General features: G+C 41.7%; 1 protein-coding gene across 5 annotated transcripts in view; it reads right to left on the bottom strand.

Moving 5' to 3' along the window:
- Window positions 1-21,366, bottom strand: part of ABCC2 (ATP binding cassette subfamily C member 2) — a 77,808-nt gene that overhangs the window by 47,025 nt on the left and 9,417 nt on the right. For all 5 annotated transcript variants that reach the window (XM_065923084.1, XM_065923085.1, XM_065923086.1 and 2 more), the window contains 7 exons: window positions 7,560-7,685; window positions 5,710-5,844; window positions 5,395-5,502; window positions 4,926-4,981; window positions 3,455-3,689; window positions 1,447-1,610; window positions 470-647 (listed from right to left, as the gene is read on the bottom strand). In XM_065923084.1, the coding sequence (XP_065779156.1) occupies window positions 470-647; window positions 1,447-1,610; window positions 3,455-3,689; window positions 4,926-4,981; window positions 5,395-5,502; window positions 5,710-5,844; window positions 7,560-7,685 (1,002 nt within the window). The remainder of the gene's footprint in view (window positions 1-469; window positions 648-1,446; window positions 1,611-3,454; window positions 3,690-4,925; window positions 4,982-5,394; window positions 5,503-5,709; window positions 5,845-7,559; window positions 7,686-21,366) is intronic.

Below are 21,366 nucleotides of genomic sequence, written 5' to 3'. Positions count from 1 at the left end.
AATTGTGATTTGAGATGGATACACCAGGTCTCATGAGCCCAGTTTCGTGTAGTACTTGGTTTAAATGTTAGTGATTTTAAGAGTCTGCCCTTGGTCAGCTTCTTCTCTGACTTCACATTCTATCCTAAGGTGTTGTCAGCTTGTGGAAAGAAGAAAGAGAGAGATGGTATGCCAGCCTTCAAGGCTGAAAGGAAGATCCTGGGCAGAGAAGAGTTTGCCAGCTTTAACCTGCAATAGGGTACACTCCACCACCACCACCCACGCCCCGCCACACACACACATATTCTGCGTCTATATACACACTTTTCATTTTAATTTCCAAAGAAATGTCTAAATAAGGCAGTATGTTTAGCCAAAATTCAGTGCTGAGGTCCGTTATCACTTCCATCAAGTTTTCCTCAATCGTGGAACAAAGGCTCGTGTTTACTAAGGGGGTTTTCTTTGGTGATCCCTGGCATACCCCACATACCTTCTTATAAACAGAAGCCATGATGGTGGTCCGCACTTTCATGCCCAGCATAAAGCACAGCTGAAAGTAATACTGAAGGCAGACAGACTGGACGAGGGCCACGACAAAGAGGAGAATTGAATAGAGGTATCCAGTCCACAGATATATTTCAGGGTCATTTGCAAAGGCGATCAGCAACCTGCCAGAGCAAAACCAAGTAAGTGCTGACAGCAAGTCTCCGAGGGCTCCTTCCCCTCACGGTGCACAGCCAGCTGCCCTGCCCCACCCTGGAGGTAACTGAAGTGACTACAGTTGTTCAGTGCTCCTGGAAGACTGAGCTCCACCGCCATGCCAGCACTCTCGCCTTTGGAGACGAGCAGCCGGGGCTAAGTGTTGATGACCCACGGCTGTGAGACAGGACGCTGTGGGCTGCAGAGCTGCCGCTGCATGCTTTCTCCAACCCTCTCTTTCCCTACCCCCGGGTAGAAGGAGCTGTGTGAGTGGCAAGTTGATTTATTCCCGGAAAGGAATTAGGACACGTATCCAGCGTGAGTTAGAAGGGTTTCCCCTGGAGGTTAGTGTATTCCATAGATCCTGGCAGACTGAAGTCATGTCATGATCAACTGGAACCGCCCACTTAACGCCTGACTGGGGAGCAATGAGGTTACAAAGGCTGCGTACAAGCCTGGGGAATGAGGCCCACCTCTTGGACACAGCTCAGCTCACAGCAATTCTGTTTAAAGAAACGCCCCTAAGAAGTACTTGGCTTCCTACGAAGAAAAGGACATGGGAACGAGGAAGGCTAAAGGACATATTGTTTTAGACCTTGAAACATGCCATGTGCTTTTCATGAACACAATGCTGTAAGGTGGAAGAAAGTTATGAGCATTTTTTAAAAATTAGGAACTTAGTAATAGGCTCCTGCGTGCATATACAAGGAGCTAAAAGCAGAGTGGCAGAGGAGGCCCTAAAGAGACAGCCCAGGTCTGGGGACTCACTTCAGCAGCTGAGGATTCAGAAACGTGAGGATGTCATACACCAGCTTCAGCAGGAATGATTTCAGGAGGATGATGTAGAAAGTTTTGAAGAGCGCCTTCACCAGCCAGGACCTGGGAAAGTCTTTTGTGGTCTCAGACTTCTTTTTTTTCTTTTTAGTTTCTTCCTGGGGACAAAACCAAGCAAACAGTGCTTGCAGAAGTGCATGGTGCAAGACTTTGTCTTCACCGACCAGCTCCCGAGTGTTAGCCCCTGATCCCTGCGGCCATCAGTGAACAGATTTGAGTCTTCTCTTCACTGCCTGGTCCCATCCACCTTTTTAGCTGCTGTCACTGTTCCCCTCTCACCTCTTAACTGATGCTTAGAATCTATTTTGAATCAGGAAAACAGGCAACAAAGCGGATAAAAATAGCATGTAAAAATATAGAACAGACTCTGAGGGGGGCCTGTGGGGCATTGTGGGAGGGAAGGGCATGGACATGCTAACATATATCTTAATATATATTTCAGATGCTTAGAAGACTTTTTGTTCTCTTCTTGCTTGAGGTTATTGTGGGATGTTATGGGTTGAATATAATCCACCTCAAAAGGAATGCTGAAGTCCTAAACCCCAGTGCCTTAGACTGTGCCTTTGTTTGGAAATAGGGCCTTGCAGATGTAATCAAGTTAGGATGAACTCATGAGAGTGCATCATGGGTCCTACTCTAATATGATTGGTGTCTTTGTAAGAGACGGGGGGACAGGGGAAGAGGCCATGTGATGACAGAGGCAGAGAGTGGGGTAATACATCCAAAAGCCACAGGACACCAAGGACTGCTGGCCAAACCCAGAAGATGGAAAAGGCAAAGCTTTCTCCTCTCTAGGGTGTGAAGGGAGAGTGGTCCTCCTGATGATTTGATTTCAGACTCTTGGCCTCCTGAGCTGTGAGACAATACATTTCTGTTGTTTTAAGCCATGCAGTTTGTAGTTCTTTGTCTCGGCAACCCTGGGAATCTACGGTGTGGGGTGTCACCACCACTCACCCACTACTTCCTTTTCGTGTCCTACCAGGCCCCCAGTTCCAGATTCCCAGGCTCAGTGGCATCCTCTTATAATGGCTGTCACTGAGGTCCCATCTTATCAGTCTCTTTGCCTGAACAACTGCCTCAGCCTACCTCTTAGCTTCCACTGCCCCCCCTCACCCCAATCATTCATTCTTTTGGCAGCTGCCCAAGTGGACTTTTGAAAATGTAAATCTGATTGCATTACCCCTCTGCTCAAAACTTTCCCCTGGCTTTCCATCAGACTTCAAATCCACTCTTCACCATGGCCCATGAGGGTCTATACCACTTTATACCCGCCCTCTTTCCTGCACTCACCTCCCCGCACACTCAGCCTCTCTCTCCATGTTCCCTCACTCTTTCTCTCCTCTCCAAACAAACCAATCATGTTCCCCTCTCAGCCTCACAACCTGGCCCCCTGTGAATGGAACAGGCTTCCTTCTGATGGGCTCTTCTCATCGCTTGGATCGCTGTCCAAATATCACCGCCTCTGAGGCTTCTCCTATTACTCAAAGGAAGCACTTCACCCCAAATACATGAATATGTTTTATTAGTTATTTTCTAGCTCTCTAAAGATGAGGACTCCTTCAGGACTCTTTATATCTGTGCCCAGAATGATCTCCAATGCACAGTGCTACTCAAAAATATTTTCAAGTGAATAAAAAAAATAAATTAGCTAACACTAAATCCCACCAACATGCAAATTCTAGCAATGCTAAGGTATTGTTTTATTTTTATGCTAAAAAAAGACATTGAGAAAAATTTCATATATACCCCAAAGGAGAGAGAATAGTACTATATTACACCCCCAAGCATCCATCACTAAGGTACTGTGATAGTATTGTGACTACTACTAATATAAAATGTACTGCAAAGTGTAAAGTGCTATAGAAATGTAAGGACAGAATCACCATCACCGGGACACCAATGACATGCAGGATGTTTGAATAGACACTCATGGCAAAGTTACCAGGACAAGGACATCTTGGCTTTGACTCTGGTTCTTGTCCAAGCCGTTCATGCTGGCTCCAGGGTTCCGCTTGGATTTCTTCTTCTGCCGTTTCTGGAACGCCCGCCTGGCCTTCTGTAGCTCTTCTGCCATGTACTTTTCAAACCTGCTGACTAGTGCCTTTGTTGTAGCTGCGTCTTCAATATCCCAGACATCTTCGAGTGTCAGAGGTTTCCTGAAGCCTTTCAGAACAGTGCTGGAACAAGAGTGAGCCACAGGCTGAGGCCCTGCAGAGGGGTCCACAGGTGGCCTCTTCTCTGCCTCTATCAAAACCATCCAGTTCCAGGATGGAGGAACAGAAGAATGGGACTTCTCCCTTACTCTGCTACCCAAGCTCCTAGCCCTGGAAGGAGCAGGGCTTTAGAGGGCTAAAGAGGAGTGGGGAGAGCAGAAAAGGGAGCAGGTAGGGGTGATGGAAGGTGGGAGAAAACAATAAGAGAAAGGGAAGGGGTTCTACTGAATTAAGAACCAAAAGAGCATCACCTACCCACATCCTGCTCCTTTCTCCTCAAATATTGGCTGCCTCTCTGACGCCCTGACTTCCCTTGAGGGGCCTCCAAGAGGCCCTTAAGGAAATGAGCAGACCCAGAGGCTGCCTCTATAGTCTCTCTCTAGATCAGGGCTCCTCAACACGGGGTTCAAGAACATGGACGGAAAACAAATTACATCTTTACTCCTATTAGCTTCTAACTGAAACGCAGCCTTTCCTAGTTCTAATACGAGTGTAGTCAACCAACCACAGTTGTAAAACAGAGTACTTGTGCCTTTGTTACCAGGAGACACCACAGATGTTTTCATGGCTCATGGACACTCATCATGTACACTTATCACTGCTGTGAAACTAAAACCCCGCACTGGGTCTTGTTATTTAATGCATTCACAAAGAGGCACAAGTGTTACTATATCACAGATTTGATTTTAAAAGACTATTTCGGTAACTACATTTCAGTATATTTGTTTCCCTTTACAATTTCGTGTCTTTCATTGTACATGTTTAAAACATTATCTGAGAAGGGATTCATTTGTGTTACCAGGCTGCCCAAGGGGTCCATGCAACTACAAAGGCCAAGGAAGGCTGCTCTAGATCTCCTGGCAGCCCAGCACAGCTATTCGTCCCTTACCCAAGTCTGTTCCACACTCCTTGCCCCCAAATTTCCCTTTTCCTGTCCTCCTGCCTCCTTTTCCTTCTGTTTTTTTTTTTTTGGTGTGGGTGGAATTCCCCCACTCCAGGCTACCAAAAAAAAATAAATAAATAAAATTCCCTCCTTCCTCTCAGTTTCCCCATCTGCCCCATGAAGGGAATGCAATAAACTGATCTGTATATTTCAACATTCTCTAAGTAGAGGAGAAATGGAGGCCACAGCAGGTACTTTTAAAACGAAGATCTGAAGGGTGAAGGATAGAGATAAGCCACACTCCAGGCATTTCCTACCTGTCATACCAACTAAAGGTGATACTACTCAAAAATGAAGCTGTGGTTGAAGGATTCTGCAAGACACACAAAAAATCAGAAAGTAAATCAATTAGAAACAGGAATTTAATGGGACTCTAAAATCAGAAATTGATGTTTCTAAATAGATGCTGTGCTAGAAACTAGATATGACACTGAAGTGGCCTGTTCAACGTGTTTGTTTGAACATGCTCTGGTCACCAATAGAAGGATAACCAGACTTTTTGGCATAGATATATGAATTAACTGTCTATGCTGAAGCTTGGTGGGTCAATATAAAAGTTAATGTTTCCAAGTTCTAGTCATTTTGTGTCCTTATGACACAAAATCATCTCTATTACTGTATTCTGGGCTTGTGGGACCTTCATGAGACCTTGACATCTCAGAGTTACATTTGTCAAGATACCATCCAATTAAATAACATATGAGGTGGCCATATTTCAAGTCTTACTTTTGATGAGTCATCTTTTTCTGAAAATGCTGAAAGGATCAGGACCAGGATCTGGAATGCATAGAAGATGAAGTACACGCAGGAGTAGGCCAGATTAGAACTGCTGTCCTATGGGGGAGAAAAAACAAAGAAAATGAGCCTTTTATCTGAATTCAATCTAAACAGCCCCTATGTATCAATGCTCGTGATTAAAGTCTGTTATCAAATCCCCTAAATACAATCCTACCCTGGAAATCAATTTGTCTGATGTCATTTACTCCAACGTAGAAGCTGCCCAGGAGTACCTCCTCATGGCACCATCCCTCTCCTCCTTACCTTTAAGAGTGCCCGGATCAGAGTCTGAAGTTGGAAAGTGCCACAAAGTATTGAGAGAATCCAGAATAAGGACAGGTACCAAGAATCCTTCTGCACACACCATCGCCTGCTGTGTTGGATCACTAAAACCAGGACCTAGAGAGAAATTTACATCATGTTTGGAAAAATAGTGTCACCAACCAAGGACAAGAGGCAAGAGAGATGTCAGAGAACAGGGGGAGAAATGGAGGCTGAAGGCAGAGACAGTTGTAACTAATCTGATGCCAACTAGTACATTTCCTCCCTGATACCACCCAACTTACTCTTTCAGGACCCGGGTGCTTTGTCTGGAATCTCCTTTCCCTATCCCATCTCTGATGCAAAGAACTGACTCATTTGAAAAGACTCTGGTGCTGGGAAAGATTGAAGGCGAGAGGAGAGGGGACAACAGAGGATGAGATGGTTGGATGGCATCACCGACTCAATGGACATGAGTTTGAGTAAACTCTGGGAGTTGGTGATGGACAGGGAGGCCTGGTGTGCTGCAGTCCATGGGGTCGCAAAGAGTCGGACACGACTGAGTGACTGAACTGAACTGAATCCCGTCTCTATTCACCACATTTGGGTGGGGAGTCAGTCAAGAACACAGAGGGTCACCCCCTAAATGGAGTAACTTTGGGAGCCAGAAAAATCTTTCCAAAGACCAAGCAAATAATTTTAGGCACAACAGCCATCAGATGGGGGAGGAAAATTCTGAATAGGTGCAGGGTATTATTTCACTTAACAACAATTTCACATTGTTTCACTTAACAATAATGAATTCAATGTTGTTTTCCTAGACCCAGTGCTGTGCTAATAAACCAGCATTCTGAAAACAGAGGCGTGAATTTGAGGCATGTGTGAATTTCCATGGTACAAATACAAGTGTCATGGTGGATTTCAATCTCCAGCCTCATGTCACCAAACTTGGGGTTGGGAAGAGAGGCACAGTCGGCTCTGTGAGTCCATTCCAGTACACCGCTGCCTAGACCTTTCTCTATTTCATAACAACAAAACAAAGTCCCTACAGGGGCCAGGCACACCGTGTTACCAAGTGAAGTGAGGTTCAAGGATAGTATTGAGCCTGGTCTAAAGTGACCGGTTGCTTCAGTCCTGGCTGACTTGCCCTGTGGGAATGTCAGCCCACAGTTGCCAGGCATTCTGAATTTTCAAGATAGTTTAGGAATCTGAACAATTATGTTATATCTTCCTCTTTTAAAATGATGATAATGGGAATTCCCTGGTGGCCCAGTGGTTAGGACTCAGCACTTTCACTGCTAGGGATCTGGGTTCCATCACTGGTTGGGGAACTAGAATCCCACAAGGCACATGGTGTGGCCAAATAAATAAATAAATAAAACAAAATGACAGTAGTAAATTTAATAGTTTTCTCCAACACTATATAGATCTCCCTCTCCCCGCCCCCAAAACCATACCTGGAAAAAAGACATAAGTTTGTCAAATCTATACAAACAGCTCCAGACTCAGTGATCTGTTGATTAAGAGTCACCAATCAACTTAAAAATAATGTTTACAACATTTAGAAAATTATTTTACATCAAGAAACTTGGATTTCATCTGTGATTCTTAGATGGCAAGATATGAAGCCATAGCATACATATCTTAGTCATTAATGCTAGTACTTACCCTAAGAAGAAAGCATTATAAACTCATGTTTAAAAGCAAATGAAAAGCTAACATTTGTCTTACCCTATTACATAGGTCCTTTGAAAAAGGTAGATGAAATTGAACTTAATCTCATTCCACAAGAGCAAATTTCAGCTGGATGGCTATGAGAAGATAAACAGGGTAGAACTGATGATTAGCCTTACCCATGTGAGCAGGTAGAGGATTGGGTTGGTATATCTAACAGCAGGAATGGTGGCTTGTCCAGTGTCTTCTGTGAGGGCAAGAGCCAGATCTATGGCTGCCAGAACAAGAAGAAAGCCAACAATCACCTGAGAAGGCAAAAGACCGCTGTTAGGAGGATATCATTCTTTAGAACATAATGGTTCCCAGTAACGGATGGTAAAAATGGTAGGCAGTGCAAGATAAATGGAAGCAACCTAAGTGTCCATCAACAGATGAATGCATAAAGAAGTTGTGACTGATACACGCACCCACAATAGAATACTACTCAGCCATAAAAAGAATGAAAATTTGCCCTTCTCAGCAACGTGGATAGACTTGGCGAGGACCATGCTTAGTGAAATAAGTCAGAGAAAGAAATAGCTGTATGCTATCATTTATATATGGAATCTAAAAAATATATCAAACTAGTGAATTTTTATATTATATTCTTTTCTGTTATCAAAAAATAAGCAGACTCACAGATATAGAGAACAAATTATTGGTTACCAGTGAGGAGAGAGAAGAGGGTAGGGAATTAAGAGGTACAAACTCTTAGGTATAAAATAAGCTACAAGGATATATTATGTAACACAGGGATTATACCAATATTTTATAACAATAAATGGGGTATAACCTTTGAAACTGTGAATCATATTGTACATCTATAATTTATATAATATAGTATATCAACTATAGCTCAATAAAAATGATAAAGTGATTCAGATAACAATAAATATTTCTGCAATTAATACATAGAGTTCAAGCAATGGGATAAAGTTCAAAGTATGCTATGATAAGTGTTAAGGAATGTTGAAGTGACTTTTTTAAGATTTATTTTTGGATGTGTCAGGTCTTAGTTGCAGTACTAGATCTTCATTGCGGTGTGGGGCTTCTTTCTAGCTGAGGTGTGTGGGCTCAGTAGTTGCAGCTCACAGGCTTAGTTGCCCTGTAGTATGTGGGATCTTAGTTCCCTGACCAGGGATCAAACCCATGTCCCAAACGTTGGCAGGAGGATTTTTATTATTTTATTTTTGGCTGTGCTGGGTTTTCGTTACTGCAGACTTTCTCCAGTTGTGGCAAGTGGGGGCTACTCTCTAGTTGTGGTGCATGAGCTTCTCTTGTAATGGAGCATGAGCTCTAGGTGCACAAGCTTCAGTACATGGGCTCAGTAGTTGTGACGAACAGGCTCAGAAACTGTGGTGCACGGACTTAGTTGCTCCTCGGCGTGTAGAATCTTCCCAGATCAGGGATTGAACCCCTGTCTCTTGTATTGGCAGGCAGATTATTTACCATTGAGTCACCAGGGAGGCCCCTGGAAGGAGAATTCTTAACCACTGGACCACCAGGGAAGTCTTGAGTGTAATGATCTTAAAATATGTCCACAAATTCCCTGGTACTCCTTCCTTCAAAAATTAGAGATTAGTTCCCCCTTCCCTTGAGTATGGGGTGAACTCTGACTTGCTTGTAATGAATAGAATATGACAGAAGTGATAGTGTGTGACTTCCAAAACTAGGCCGTAGAAAACAATGTGTCTTCCTCTTTGTTTTCTTGCTCAGATCACTCACCACAAGGGAAACTGCCAGTCCCATTGTGAGGACATTCAAGTAGCTCTTTGGAGAGTTCTGCTTGGATAGGTACTGAGACCTCCTGCCAAAAGCCATGTGGGTGTGCCATTTCAGAAGCAGATCTTCTAGCTCCAATCAAGCCCTCAGATGACCTTAGTCCCAGCCTGTGTATTAACTGCAGCCTCATGACAGACACTGAACTCAGATAACCTGCTCCCAAATCCTTGACCCATGAAAACTGTCAAGTTAAAAAAAAAAAAAGTGCTTATTCTTAAACTGCTTCAGTTCAGTTCAGTCACTCACTTGTGTCTGACTCTTTGAGACCCCATGAACCACAGCACGCCAGGCCTCCCTGACCATCACCAACTCCTGGAGTCCACCCAAACCCATGTCCATTGAGTCGGTGATGCCATCCAACCATCTCATCCAGTTTGGGGGTAATTTATTGCATAGTAATATGTAACTAATAAAATAGATTTAAAAGGGGAATTCCTCTACCCCTCCAGTGGAGGTGCCTCCACTGGGATGGCACCATTCCCTCTCCTAGGTCAATATCCCACTTTTTCATATAAACTTTGAAGTTAATGATTGCAGCCATGTCAATATTTGTCTTATGAGGTCATAAGACATGATACATGTTGTTCTAAAGAACTATGGCCCACCCATCAGAAGGGAAAATTATTACCTCCATTGAGGAGGTCCATCAGTATCTTACTCCTCAAAATGAACATCTTTAGTATCAGCTCCCCATCTTCACCACTTCCTTTTCCCATCCATCTATGCCTACTCATTCCATAAGCGTCATTCATACAGAACGGTTCAGCTCAGGCAACAATATCATCCCCCACCTCTTTTTTCTTTTTTTTTCTTTTTTTTAGCTACCATGCACAGCAAGCAAGAACTTAGCTCCCAGGTCAGGGATCCAACCCACAACCCCCGGCAGTGCTAGCACAGATTTCTGACCACTGGACCACCAAAGAAGTCCCTGGGCCCTTTATAATGAAAACCAGCCAAGAAGGAAGACAAAAGCACCTTTAATAGGACAAGTGCTATTTCTTAGCAAGGTATAGAGTCAAAGACATGTTTATAAGGGGAATGCATCTTTCTTAAGTATATTCTGCTTTCCTCACTGGAGACTGTAAAGATTTTGGGGGAAAAAATCATAACTTTTTAAACAATAATTTATGTTTGCCTTTAGGTAAATTCCCTGGTGGCTCAGACGGTAAAGCGTCTGCCTACAATGCGGGAGATCTGGGTTCAATCCCTGGGTGGGGAAGATCTTCTGGAGAAGGAAATGGCTACCCACTCCAATACTCTTGCCTAGAAAATCCCATGGGAGAAGCCTGGTAGGCTACAGTCCATGGGGTCACAAAGAGTTGGACATGATTGAGCAACTTTACTTACTTACTTAGGTAAATTAGGAGATAAATAGTGCCAGCTAGAGCTAAAGCACTCACCCATGAGGATGCCTGGATAAAGAGACTACAAACCAGCAGACCACTCCCCAGGCTAAGGAAAAGGAAGAAACCTTTACCACAGGCTTACATATATCAAATTCATACAAACTGATTAGAAATACACTGAGCAATCCATATCAAAAAGGCCCAGTTTACATCATCAAACATTACTATAGGACTTCCCTGGTGGCTCAGTGGATAAAAATGCAGGGGACATGGGTTTGATCCATGGTCTGGGAAGATTCCACATGCCAGGGAGCAACTAAGCCACAACTTCTGAGCCCATGCTCTATTTCCTGAGAGCTGCAACACCCAAGTGCCTAGAGCCCATGCCTTGCAACAAGAGAAACCACCACAATGAGCAGCCCACACACTGCAGCTAGAGAGTAGCCTTCCCTCTCCACAACTAGAGAAGGCCCACACACAGTAACGAAGACTCAACACAACCAAAAAAAAAAAAAACTTCTACAAAGCAATTGAGTCCACATACTTTTTTTAAGTCCACATACTTTTAACCCAGTAATTTTATTTCTAGGAATTTATCCTATAGACATACTCATTGCAGCATTGCTTTTGATGGCAGATGGTTAGAAACCGCTTGGATTTCTGTCAAGCAGGGGATGTAAGTCGTGGTATATCCAAATAACAACATCTCAAGTGATCATTAACAAGAAAGAAGCAGGGGCTTCTCTGGTGCCTCAGTAGTAAAGAATCCACTTTCCAATGCAGGAGACATGGGTTAGAGCCCTGATCTAGGAAGATTCCACTTGTCATGGAACAAAGTCCATGCACCACAACTATTGAGTCTGTACTCTATCGTTTGGGAACTGTAGCTACTGAGCCCATGTGCTGCAACTACTGAAGTCTGTGCACCCTGGAGCCCACGCTCCACAGCAAGAGAAGCCGCTGCAATGAGAAGCCCGTGCACAACAAGGGAGAGTTGCCCAGCTCTCTGCAACTAGAGAAAAGTCCACATAGCAACAAGGATCCAACACAGCCAAAGACAAAAGAATTAAGCAGATCTTAAGCGCTAAAATGGGAGGACCTCCAAGACACAGAAGGATGTACATGAGACAAATACTAACATTTGTGTAGAAAATGTTATACATCATCAGGTTATCTCTGAGAGTATACAAGGAACCAGTATCAATGGTTGCCACCTCAGACAGGAATGAATGACAAGGAGCATCATGTATCCTTTTGTAGCTTTTGAATTTTGTAACCCTCTGCAAATTATCTGTTCAAAAGATGAAAAGTGAATGAATACTCCCATTTAAAAAAATGAGCAAGTGACATGAACTGACGTGAATAGGCAATTTAAAAATAAAGTGTCAACTACAAATTGACACTTGCCATCTACCTTTGCAAGGATTAAATCATATACTGCTTCAGCTGCTGACTTTCAACATCCCCTGAAAGGAGTTCTTGGTGGAGAGGAGAAATGAGGCACTCTGTGCTCAGGGTGGTGGTGGTGGGCAACCAGTGGAAACTATCTTCTATCTAAAACTATATTTTTAGGAGTTGAATTTTATGAACCCAAATTCTTATATCTCCTCATATCTAGAAAAGCACTAAAATCTTTATGGAGACATCTGCTCCTCATGACTAGAATAAACCTTCTGCAAAAAATATGTGCTTGATTGCATGCACTCCCACTTCACCAGAATCACACATATACTGATATTCCCCCACTAATTCTTTGGATCAGTTTCTCAGAGATATCTGAGATGTTGTCTCCCAGGCTATAGTCCTCACTTTGCCCCAAATAAAACAACTCACGACTCTCACAGTATGCATTTTTTAAAAGTTGTATTCTTAACCATTTTTTAAAACTCAGTCACATTATTAAAGAAATGCAAAATAAAATAGAATGTCATTTTTTCATATAAAATTAAAGAAAAATATGTTACTCAGTGCTAGCAAAAGTACAGAGATAAGCACTTTAACACACTTCCATGGTGAGATTATAAGGTGATAAAAAACCTTCCTAAATTAAAAAATTTTTTCCATTATGTTTCAAAAGTTTTAAGTTGCTTGTATACTTTGATATAGTAGTTCTACTTCTGGCAATCTATTCTGAGGAAATAATCTGAACTGCAGGCAAATAATTAAGTGCAAGAATGTTAACTGGAGTCTCTTTCTTTATAGTGAAGAATTTATAAAACCTAAAATAACCCAAAATATTGGTGGAGGGGTTTGTTGTATTGATCTGAAAGAAGTGCCAGATATTTCTCCAGCAAAAATCAATTTATTCAACAGAGGATTGCATTTTGGGGTCTGAAACCATGACAAGCCACATGCAAGTGCCCCTATGACATGGGAAGAACACTTTCATAAAGAGGAAAAGGAAATTGGAAGGGCAACAGTAAACAAGGAGGCCATGGTTTTTCTTTGGCCAAGTCCTTGCTTACAAAGAAGAGGCTTTCTTCTTCTTTGCTGGGCTCTGCTACAGTTATAGTGGGTGAGAACTCCCTCTTCTGGTTTTCCACCTACTTAACTGAGGCTTGTGATTATTATTTCTTTTTACAGTTGAAAGAAGCCACTACTATGAAGAGTTGTTAAAATAAGTTATAGTATACTCATGTGATAAGCTATTTTTTGGACATCAAAACTATGTTGAAAAATTATGTTTTAAGAATAATGTTGGTAACACTAGGCAATGCTTTCAGTGAAGAATCTGTCTCAATACAGGAGACCTGGGTTCAATCCCTGGGTTGGGAAGATTCCCCTAGAGAAGGAAATGGCAACCCACCCAAGTATTCTGGCCTGAAGAATTCCATGGACAGAGGAGCCTGGTGAGCTATAGTCCATGGAGTTGCAAAGGAGTCGGACACGAGTGAAGTGATTTAACACTCAGGTGCAAAAAAGTAGACCATAACATTGTATTCAGTGAATTCAATTATGTTTTTTAAATATGTACGGAAAAAGATAGGGGTTTTCACTTCAAAATATCAGGTTTATAAAAATACATTTCAATATACAGTAGGTGCAGACAAATACTGTTTGATTCCACTTATACGAGGTACCTAGAATAGTCAGATTCATAGTCAGAAAGTGTTTGGCCAACCCAATACATTGGTAGATGCCAGGGGCAGGAGGGAGTATGAGGAGAGGGAATGGGAACTCAGTGTTTAGTGGGGACAGAGTCTCAGTTTAGGAAAGTGAAAAATGTTGGAGATAGATGATGGTAAGAGTTGCACTTAGTACCACTGTACAGTTAACTATGGTTAAAATAGTATGTTTTATGTTATGTGAATTTTACCACAGTAAAAAGCATTTTAAAAAACTATCAGGTTTAGTATACTTTTTTCCCAGCCTTTCCTATCCCATTGAAAGGATGGTAAAGAAGTACCCAAGAAATAAATCCATAGTAGTACTGAGACTATGAATGGAAGAGGGTGAGTGAGCTTGGTAAACAGGGCAGTTTTAGAAAACAAAACGCAAACATGTCAATAGCATCAGGTAAAAGAGCAGAGAAAACTGTGGTCTAAAATATACACAAGAAAAAGCAGCGAAAGGGGGCCCTGAGGTAGACATTACTGCTTACCACGCTTGTGTCTTCTGTCTGCCCCACCAGATTCACTCTGCACCATTGTCCCTGAGAGCCTGGAGTGCTAACAGTTCACTGCTAAGCCCCAGGTCTCTTTGTAAATACAACCTCCTGTCACCATTTTACTTTGCCTCAGCCATCTGCCTCCTATGAGGACACTAACTGGTAGAGTTGCCTCCTCAAAGGCATTTTCTTCCTAACAGAACCCCCACTTTTGTAAAATATGTATGCTACTCAGCTCAGTCATAGGCTTGAGTAGAAACTGCACCTATCTCCAACCCTATGAAGTGAATTAAAACCAATCCTGGTGATCCTGTTCCTCTGGCCTGGGACTGCTTTTGCCACAGACATGTAACACAATTCTGGCCAAAGAGAGACATGCGCACAATTCTGAGGGGCAGCTTGTGGGGGCTTCTGAAAAAGGTTTCCCTAACTGATCAAAGTGATACATATATCCAGAATACGTAAAGAACTCTTTATAACAACAAAAAGATACAAATAACCCAATTAAAATGCATAAAGGGTTTATGCAAAGAATAAATTTTTCCAAAGACGGTATACAAATAGCCAAAAAGCAGATGAAAAAAATGCTTAACATCATTAGTCACTTGGGAGATGCAAATCAAAACCATAATGAGATACCACTTCACATCTACTAGGATAGTAGATATATAATATTCTCCATCAAAAAGATGAATAGCAAGTATTGGTGTGGATGAGTGTTACAGCCCATATTGTACACCTGAAACTAATACAACATTATAAATCAACTATGCTCCAAATTTTCTTTTTTTTGCTGACAGGAATGTAAAAGGGTACAGCCACTTTGAAATTGTCAGTTCCTCAAGATATTAGACAGATTTACCATATGACTCAGCAATTCTATTGCTAAGCATATACATACTCAAGAAAATTGAAAATCTATGTCCACACAAAAACTGGTACACAAATGTTCTTAACAGCATTTTTCAAATAGACAAAAGCTGGAAAAAACACAAATGCCCATCAACTGATGAATGGATAAAACAAGATGTTGAATCTGTACAATTGTGTAGTCTATAGCCATAAAAAGGAATGAAATGCTGATACATGCTACAACATGAAAGAGTCCCTTGAAAACACAATGCTAAGTGAAAGAAGCCAGACACAAAAGGACAAATATTGTATGACTGCATTCATATGTGAAAGCTGCTACAGTCATCCTGCAATCACGTGCCGGCTTGAAAACTGGCTTGATTTGCTGAGGTTATCAGAAAAAAAGATGAAAATAATCAACCTGTTGATATTCTTGAATTGCTATATTAACAAATCCAGTAGCTGCACTGGACTTCCTGTTTTATAAGATAATAAAATGTGTTGCTTAAGCCAACAGGTATAACTTGCAAACAGAGAGTCTTAACTTACTATAAATCTATTCTTTCTAGTCCACCCCTGGCAGAGATTAAGAATGGAAAACAGGACAGAAGTGAGTCTCCATTGATGTTCTGTGAACTGGCACAGTTATATCAGTCACTTTATTCTCTTACCCACCCCCAAACCATCAGGCAACTCCACAAATATATTTGCCACTAGCACCCTTAAGCTGGCTAAAACAGAAGCATTTGCTAAAGAAACTGAATCCTTCTGGGAGGAGGATAGGGTGGGTAATGGAGCTCCAGAGTAAATGCATCTTCATTCCGCAGATGGAGGTAGAGAGGAACCAGCTAGCATCCTGCTCTTGAGGGAAGCCAGTGGGTATAGACAGTCATTCAGGACTCAGAGCTCACAGACAGTCCTCCCAGCAAGAAGAGGCCACCTGGGGAAGCAGATCTAGATGTTGCCAGGAAACCTACACCAGCCACACCTTCATTGACTTCAGTTCAGTCACTCAGTCGTGTCCGACTCTTTGCAACCCCTTGAATCGCAGCACGCCAGGCCTCCCTGTCCATCATCAACTCTCGGAGTTTACTCAATCTCATGTACATCGAGTCGGTGATGTCATCCAGCCACTTCATCCTCTGTTGTCCCTTTCTCCTCCTGCCTCCAGTCCCTCCCAGCATCAGGGTCTTTTCCAATGAGTCAACTCTTGGCATAAAGTGGCCAAAGTATTCGAGTTTAAGCTTCAGCATCAGTCCTTCCAATGAACACCCAGGACTGATCTCCTTCAGGATGGACTAGCTGAATCTCCTTGCAGTCCAACGGACTCTCAAGAGTCTTCTCCAACACCACAGTTCAAAAGCATCAATTTTTCGGCACTCAACTTTCTTCACAATCCAACTTTCACATCCATACATGACCAGTAGAAAAACCATAGCCTTGACCAGATAGACCTTTGTTGACAAAGTAATGTCTCTGCTTTTAAATATGCTGTCTAGGTTGGTCATTACTTTCCTTCCAAAGAGTAAGCATCTTTTAATTTCATGACTGCAATCACCATCTGCAGTGATTTTGGAGACCCAAAATATAAAGTCTGACACTGTTTATACTGTCTCCCCATCTATTTGCCATGAAGTGATGGGACCAGATGCCATGATCTTAGTTTTCTGAATGTTGAACTTTAAGCCGACTTTTTCACTCTCCTCCTTCACTTTCATCAAGAGGTATTTTAGTTCCTCTCCACTTTCTGCCATAAGGGTGGTGTCATCTGCATATCTGAGGTTATTGCTATTTCTCTCAGCAATCTTGATTCCAGCTTGTGCTTCTTCCAGCCCAGCATTTCTCATGATGTACTCTGCATATAAGTTAAATAAGCAGGGTGACAATATATAGCCTTGATGTACTCCTTTTCCTACTTGGAACCAGTCTGTTGTTCCATGTCCAGTTCTAACTGTTGCTTCCTGACCTGCATACAGGTTTCTCAAGAGGCAGGTCAGGTGGTCTGGTATGCCCATCTCTTGAAGAATTTTCCACAGTTTATTGTGATCCACACAGTCGAAGGCTTTGGCGTAGTCAATAAAGCAGAAATAGATGCTTTTCTGGAACCCTCTTGCTTTTTTGATGATCCAGTGGATGTTGGCAATTTGATCTCTGGTTCCTCTGCCTTTTCTAAAACCAGCTTGAACATCTGGAAGTTCACGGTTCACGTATTGCTGAAGCCTGGCTTGGAGAATTTTGAGCATTACTTTACTAGCATGTGAGATGAGTGCAATTGTGCAATAGTTTGAGCATTCTTTGGAATTGCCTTTCTTTGGGATTGGAGTGAAAACTGACCTTTTCCAGTCCTGTGGCCACTGCTGAGTTTTCCAAATTTGCTGGCATATTGAGTGCAGCACTTTCACAGCGTCATCTTTCAGGATTTGAAATAACTCAACTGGAATTGCATCACCTCCACTAGCTTTATTCGAAGTGATGCTTTCTAAGGCCCACTTGACTTCACATTCCAAGATGTCTGGCTCTAGATGAGTGATCATTGACTTAGTTCCCTATTCGTAAATGCAAACAGAACACCAATAACCACCAAAAGTTGAGAAAAATCAATACTAGTGAAGAAGATACCCAAGATAATGAAACAGAACAACTGATTCTTAGGTGGAACAAACAGAAATTAAGTGAAGAGAATTTTAAATTATTTTAAAGTTAATGTCCTGTAAGACTTGAGATGATGTTGCATCCATTAATATGTTGCTGTCAGAAAAAGGTATTTCAGGGGACTTCCCCGGTGGTCCAGTGATTAGGACTCTGTGCTTCCACTGCAGGGAACACAGGTTCAATCCCTACTCAAGGAACTAACAACTCACAGGCCACCCTGCTTGGCCAATTTTTCTTCTTGTTCAGGAATTAAGAATTTGATTCTTAGGAATCAAACCCATTATTGCTAAAATAAAGGCCCTTTAGGATGATTAAAAGAAAAAATTAGGAGAATCTCTCAGAACACAGGGGAAAAGAGAAAAAGAAATTCTGAAAAGAAGTTGAGGACTTCCCTGGTGGTCCAGTGGTTGGGAGTCTGCCTGCTAATGCAAGGGACATGGGTTTGATCCCTGGTCTGGGAAGACTCCACATATGATGGGACTATTAAGCCCATGCACCGAAACTACTGAAGCCCAGACATCCTAGAGCCTGTGCTCTGCAACAAGAGAAGCCACAGCAGTGAGAAGCCCAACACTGCAACTAGAGAATAGCCCCCTCCTTGCTGCAACCAGAGAAAGCCCATGAACAGCAGCAAAAACTTAGAGCAGCCAAAAATAAGAATTTTTTAAAGTACCCTTAAAAAAAATTTGAGGAGGAGGATCAATTCAGAGTCCAATGTCTAAAAGAAGGTCTAGAATGATGAAATTTTAAAATTAGAGGGAAAAAATGAAAAGATTAATATATAAAAATTTTCCAGAGGTGATAAAGACATGAGTCTTTAGATTAACAGTGTAGAATCCATTGAATGAAAAAAGACCCATGTAAACATGCTCATGAAATTTCAGGACATCAAGAATAAAGAGGATAAAAGTTTCTAGAGAGGATAACAAGGAATGAGAAGAATTCTAACTTGGTAGCACAAGATTTGGGGAATAACACAGCAACATCTTTAGAGTTGAAAAAAATGTTTGAGCCTAGCATTCCATATGCAGATCAACATTTTTAGAAAGCAGGGACCCACAGGCTTTATTTACTATTCTTTTTTTTTCTGAAAGTTTTATATGAGGCTATTCTCCATGAAATTTGGAGGCACTAATTTTCTTGTCTTATGCAAAAGTATTCAAGCAGAGAATACAATGTACAGCATGGTGACTATAGGTAAACAATACTGTACTGCATATTTGAAGTTGCTAAGAAAGTAGATTCTGAAAGTTCTCTTTCAGAGTTACAAGAAATTACAAGAAAATTACAAAAAATTACAAGAAAAAAAATTTTGCAACTATGTATGGTGATGGATGTTAACTAGACTTACTGCGGTGATCATTTCAAACTTATGCTGTACACCTAAAACTAATAATGTTATATGTCAATTGTGCCTCAGTTTTTAAAAAGACTATAAACTGAAAAAAATCTCTTTTGATCTCCAGAACTTATCTTCTAACCGCAAGTTGTCATACACAGCACTGCGATTATGGTCAAAACATTGTATTACATACTTGAAAGTTGCTAAGAGACTAGATGTTAAATGTTCTCTGTCTCTCACACATACACAGGAAAGATAATATTGTGACATGATAGACGTGTTAGTTAGCCAATGATATGGTGGTAATCATATTGCAATATATAAATGTATCAAATCAACACATTGTGCACCTTCAACTTATACAATGCTATACCTCAATTAAGAAAGAAGAAAGGAAGAACTAGAGTTTAAAATTATTGGGGGAAAAAGGGCAAAAAAGTGAAAGAGGAGAGTGAAAAAGTTGGCTTAAAGCTCAACATTCAGAAAACTAAGATCATGACATCTGGTCCCATCACTTCATGGCAAATAGATGGGGAGACAGTGGAAACAGTGTCAGACTTTAATTTGGGGGGCTCCAAAATCACTGCAGATGGTGATTGCAGTCATGAAATTAAAAGACACTTACTCCTTGGAAGGAAAGTTATGACCAACATAGATAGCATATTTAAAAGCAGAGACATTACTTTGCCAACAAAGGTCCATCTGATCAAGGCTATGGTTTTTCCAGTGGTCATGTATTGATGTGAGAGTTAGAGTGTGAAGAAAGCTGAGCGCCGAAAAATTGATGCTTTTGAACTGTGGTGTTGGAGAAGACTCTTGAGAGTCCCTTGGACTGCAAGGAGATCCAACCAGTCTGTCCTGAAGGAGATCAGTCCTGGGTGTTCATTGGAAGGACTGATGCTGAGGTTGAAACTCCAATACTTTGGCCACCTGATGCCAAGAGCTGACTCATTAGAAAAGACCCTGATGCTGGGAGGGATTGGGGGCAGGAGGAGAAGGGGACAACAGAGGATGAGATGATTGGATGGCATCACCGACTCGATGTACAGGAGTTTGAGTAAACTCCGAGAGTTAGTGATGGACAGGGAGGCCTGGCATGCTGCGATTCAAGGGGTCGCAAAGAGTCAGACACGACTGAGCGACTGAACTGAACTGAACTGAGGGGAGTTCCTTGGCAGTCCAGTGGTTAGGATTCTGGGTTTTCCTGCCATGGCCCCTGATTCAATCCCTGGTTGGGAAACTAAGATCCTGGAGGCCACATGGCACGACAAATTAAACTAAATTGATGGCAGATTTTTAGGTATAACCTACAGAAGAACAAAAACTAATTAAAGGACTGAATTAATAGAAAATATAGAATTCAAGGACTGAGAGAAAGAGGAAGAGAGGCAAAGAAAGCTAGGGAGTTAGGTCAATGAATAAATTCCTTGTCTTTTATAGAGTACATAACAGATCTTTATTGAAGTTGACAGATCAAGAAACACAGAATGAAAACATTATTTGCAGATACAGAGGTAGCCATCAAAATAATTTAAAATGGCAGCCTCTGGAGAATAAAACTAGAAGGTAGAGGGTTGAGGGAAGTGTCTTTTTCATTTCTTTTTTTATTTAGTTTTTTAAAGAGAGTAAAAGGAAACATCCCAAAATGTTAAAAACAGAAGTCAGAGTGATAACAATTATCAATGATTTCATCCTCTATTTCCCTAGAGTCAACAATATTTCTACAATAATCACATAATCAAGCTTTCTATAGCAATGCATTTTTTATAATCAGAAACAATTTTTTAATCCCATTCAAGGGAACATTATGGTTGTTTAATTATTGCTGTGGTTGTTCAGTCATTGAACTGTATCTGACTCTGTGACCCCATGGACTGTAGCCCACCAGGCTCCTGTGTCCATGGGATTTCTGAGGCAAGAACACTGGAGTGAGTTGCCATTTCCTTCTCCAGGGGATCTTCTCAACCCAGGGATCAAACCTGCATCTTTTGCATTGCAGGCAGATTTTTTACTGCTGAGCCACCAGAGAAACCCTGTTTAATGATTACCAAGTCCTTAAATAGGCTTTGCACTCGATCTCTGAATCACTGGAGGAGCTTCAATTGCACATGGAGTTTACTGAACTCAACTTCCTAAGGAGACACAACCTCATTGGTACTATTAAAAAAAGTGGTTTGGCCATATTTAATATCTTTCCACCTCTACACAGTCTTCCTTTCCCCAGGGCTTTATGAAAGCACTCTGATTGAACCTCTGACCCGTTACATAGGGTGTCTGTTTTCATCACTTCTCTGGCAGACAAATGTATAACTTCAGTTTCAACATTTTCAGGAACTATATCCCCCAGGAGACCATTCTACTATCAG

This window comes from Muntiacus reevesi, chromosome 2, assembly GCF_963930625.1.
Source record: "Muntiacus reevesi chromosome 2, mMunRee1.1, whole genome shotgun sequence".
Lineage (NCBI taxonomy): Eukaryota > Metazoa > Chordata > Mammalia > Artiodactyla > Cervidae > Muntiacus > Muntiacus reevesi.
This window is presented reverse-complemented; position numbering and strand designations above follow the sequence as displayed.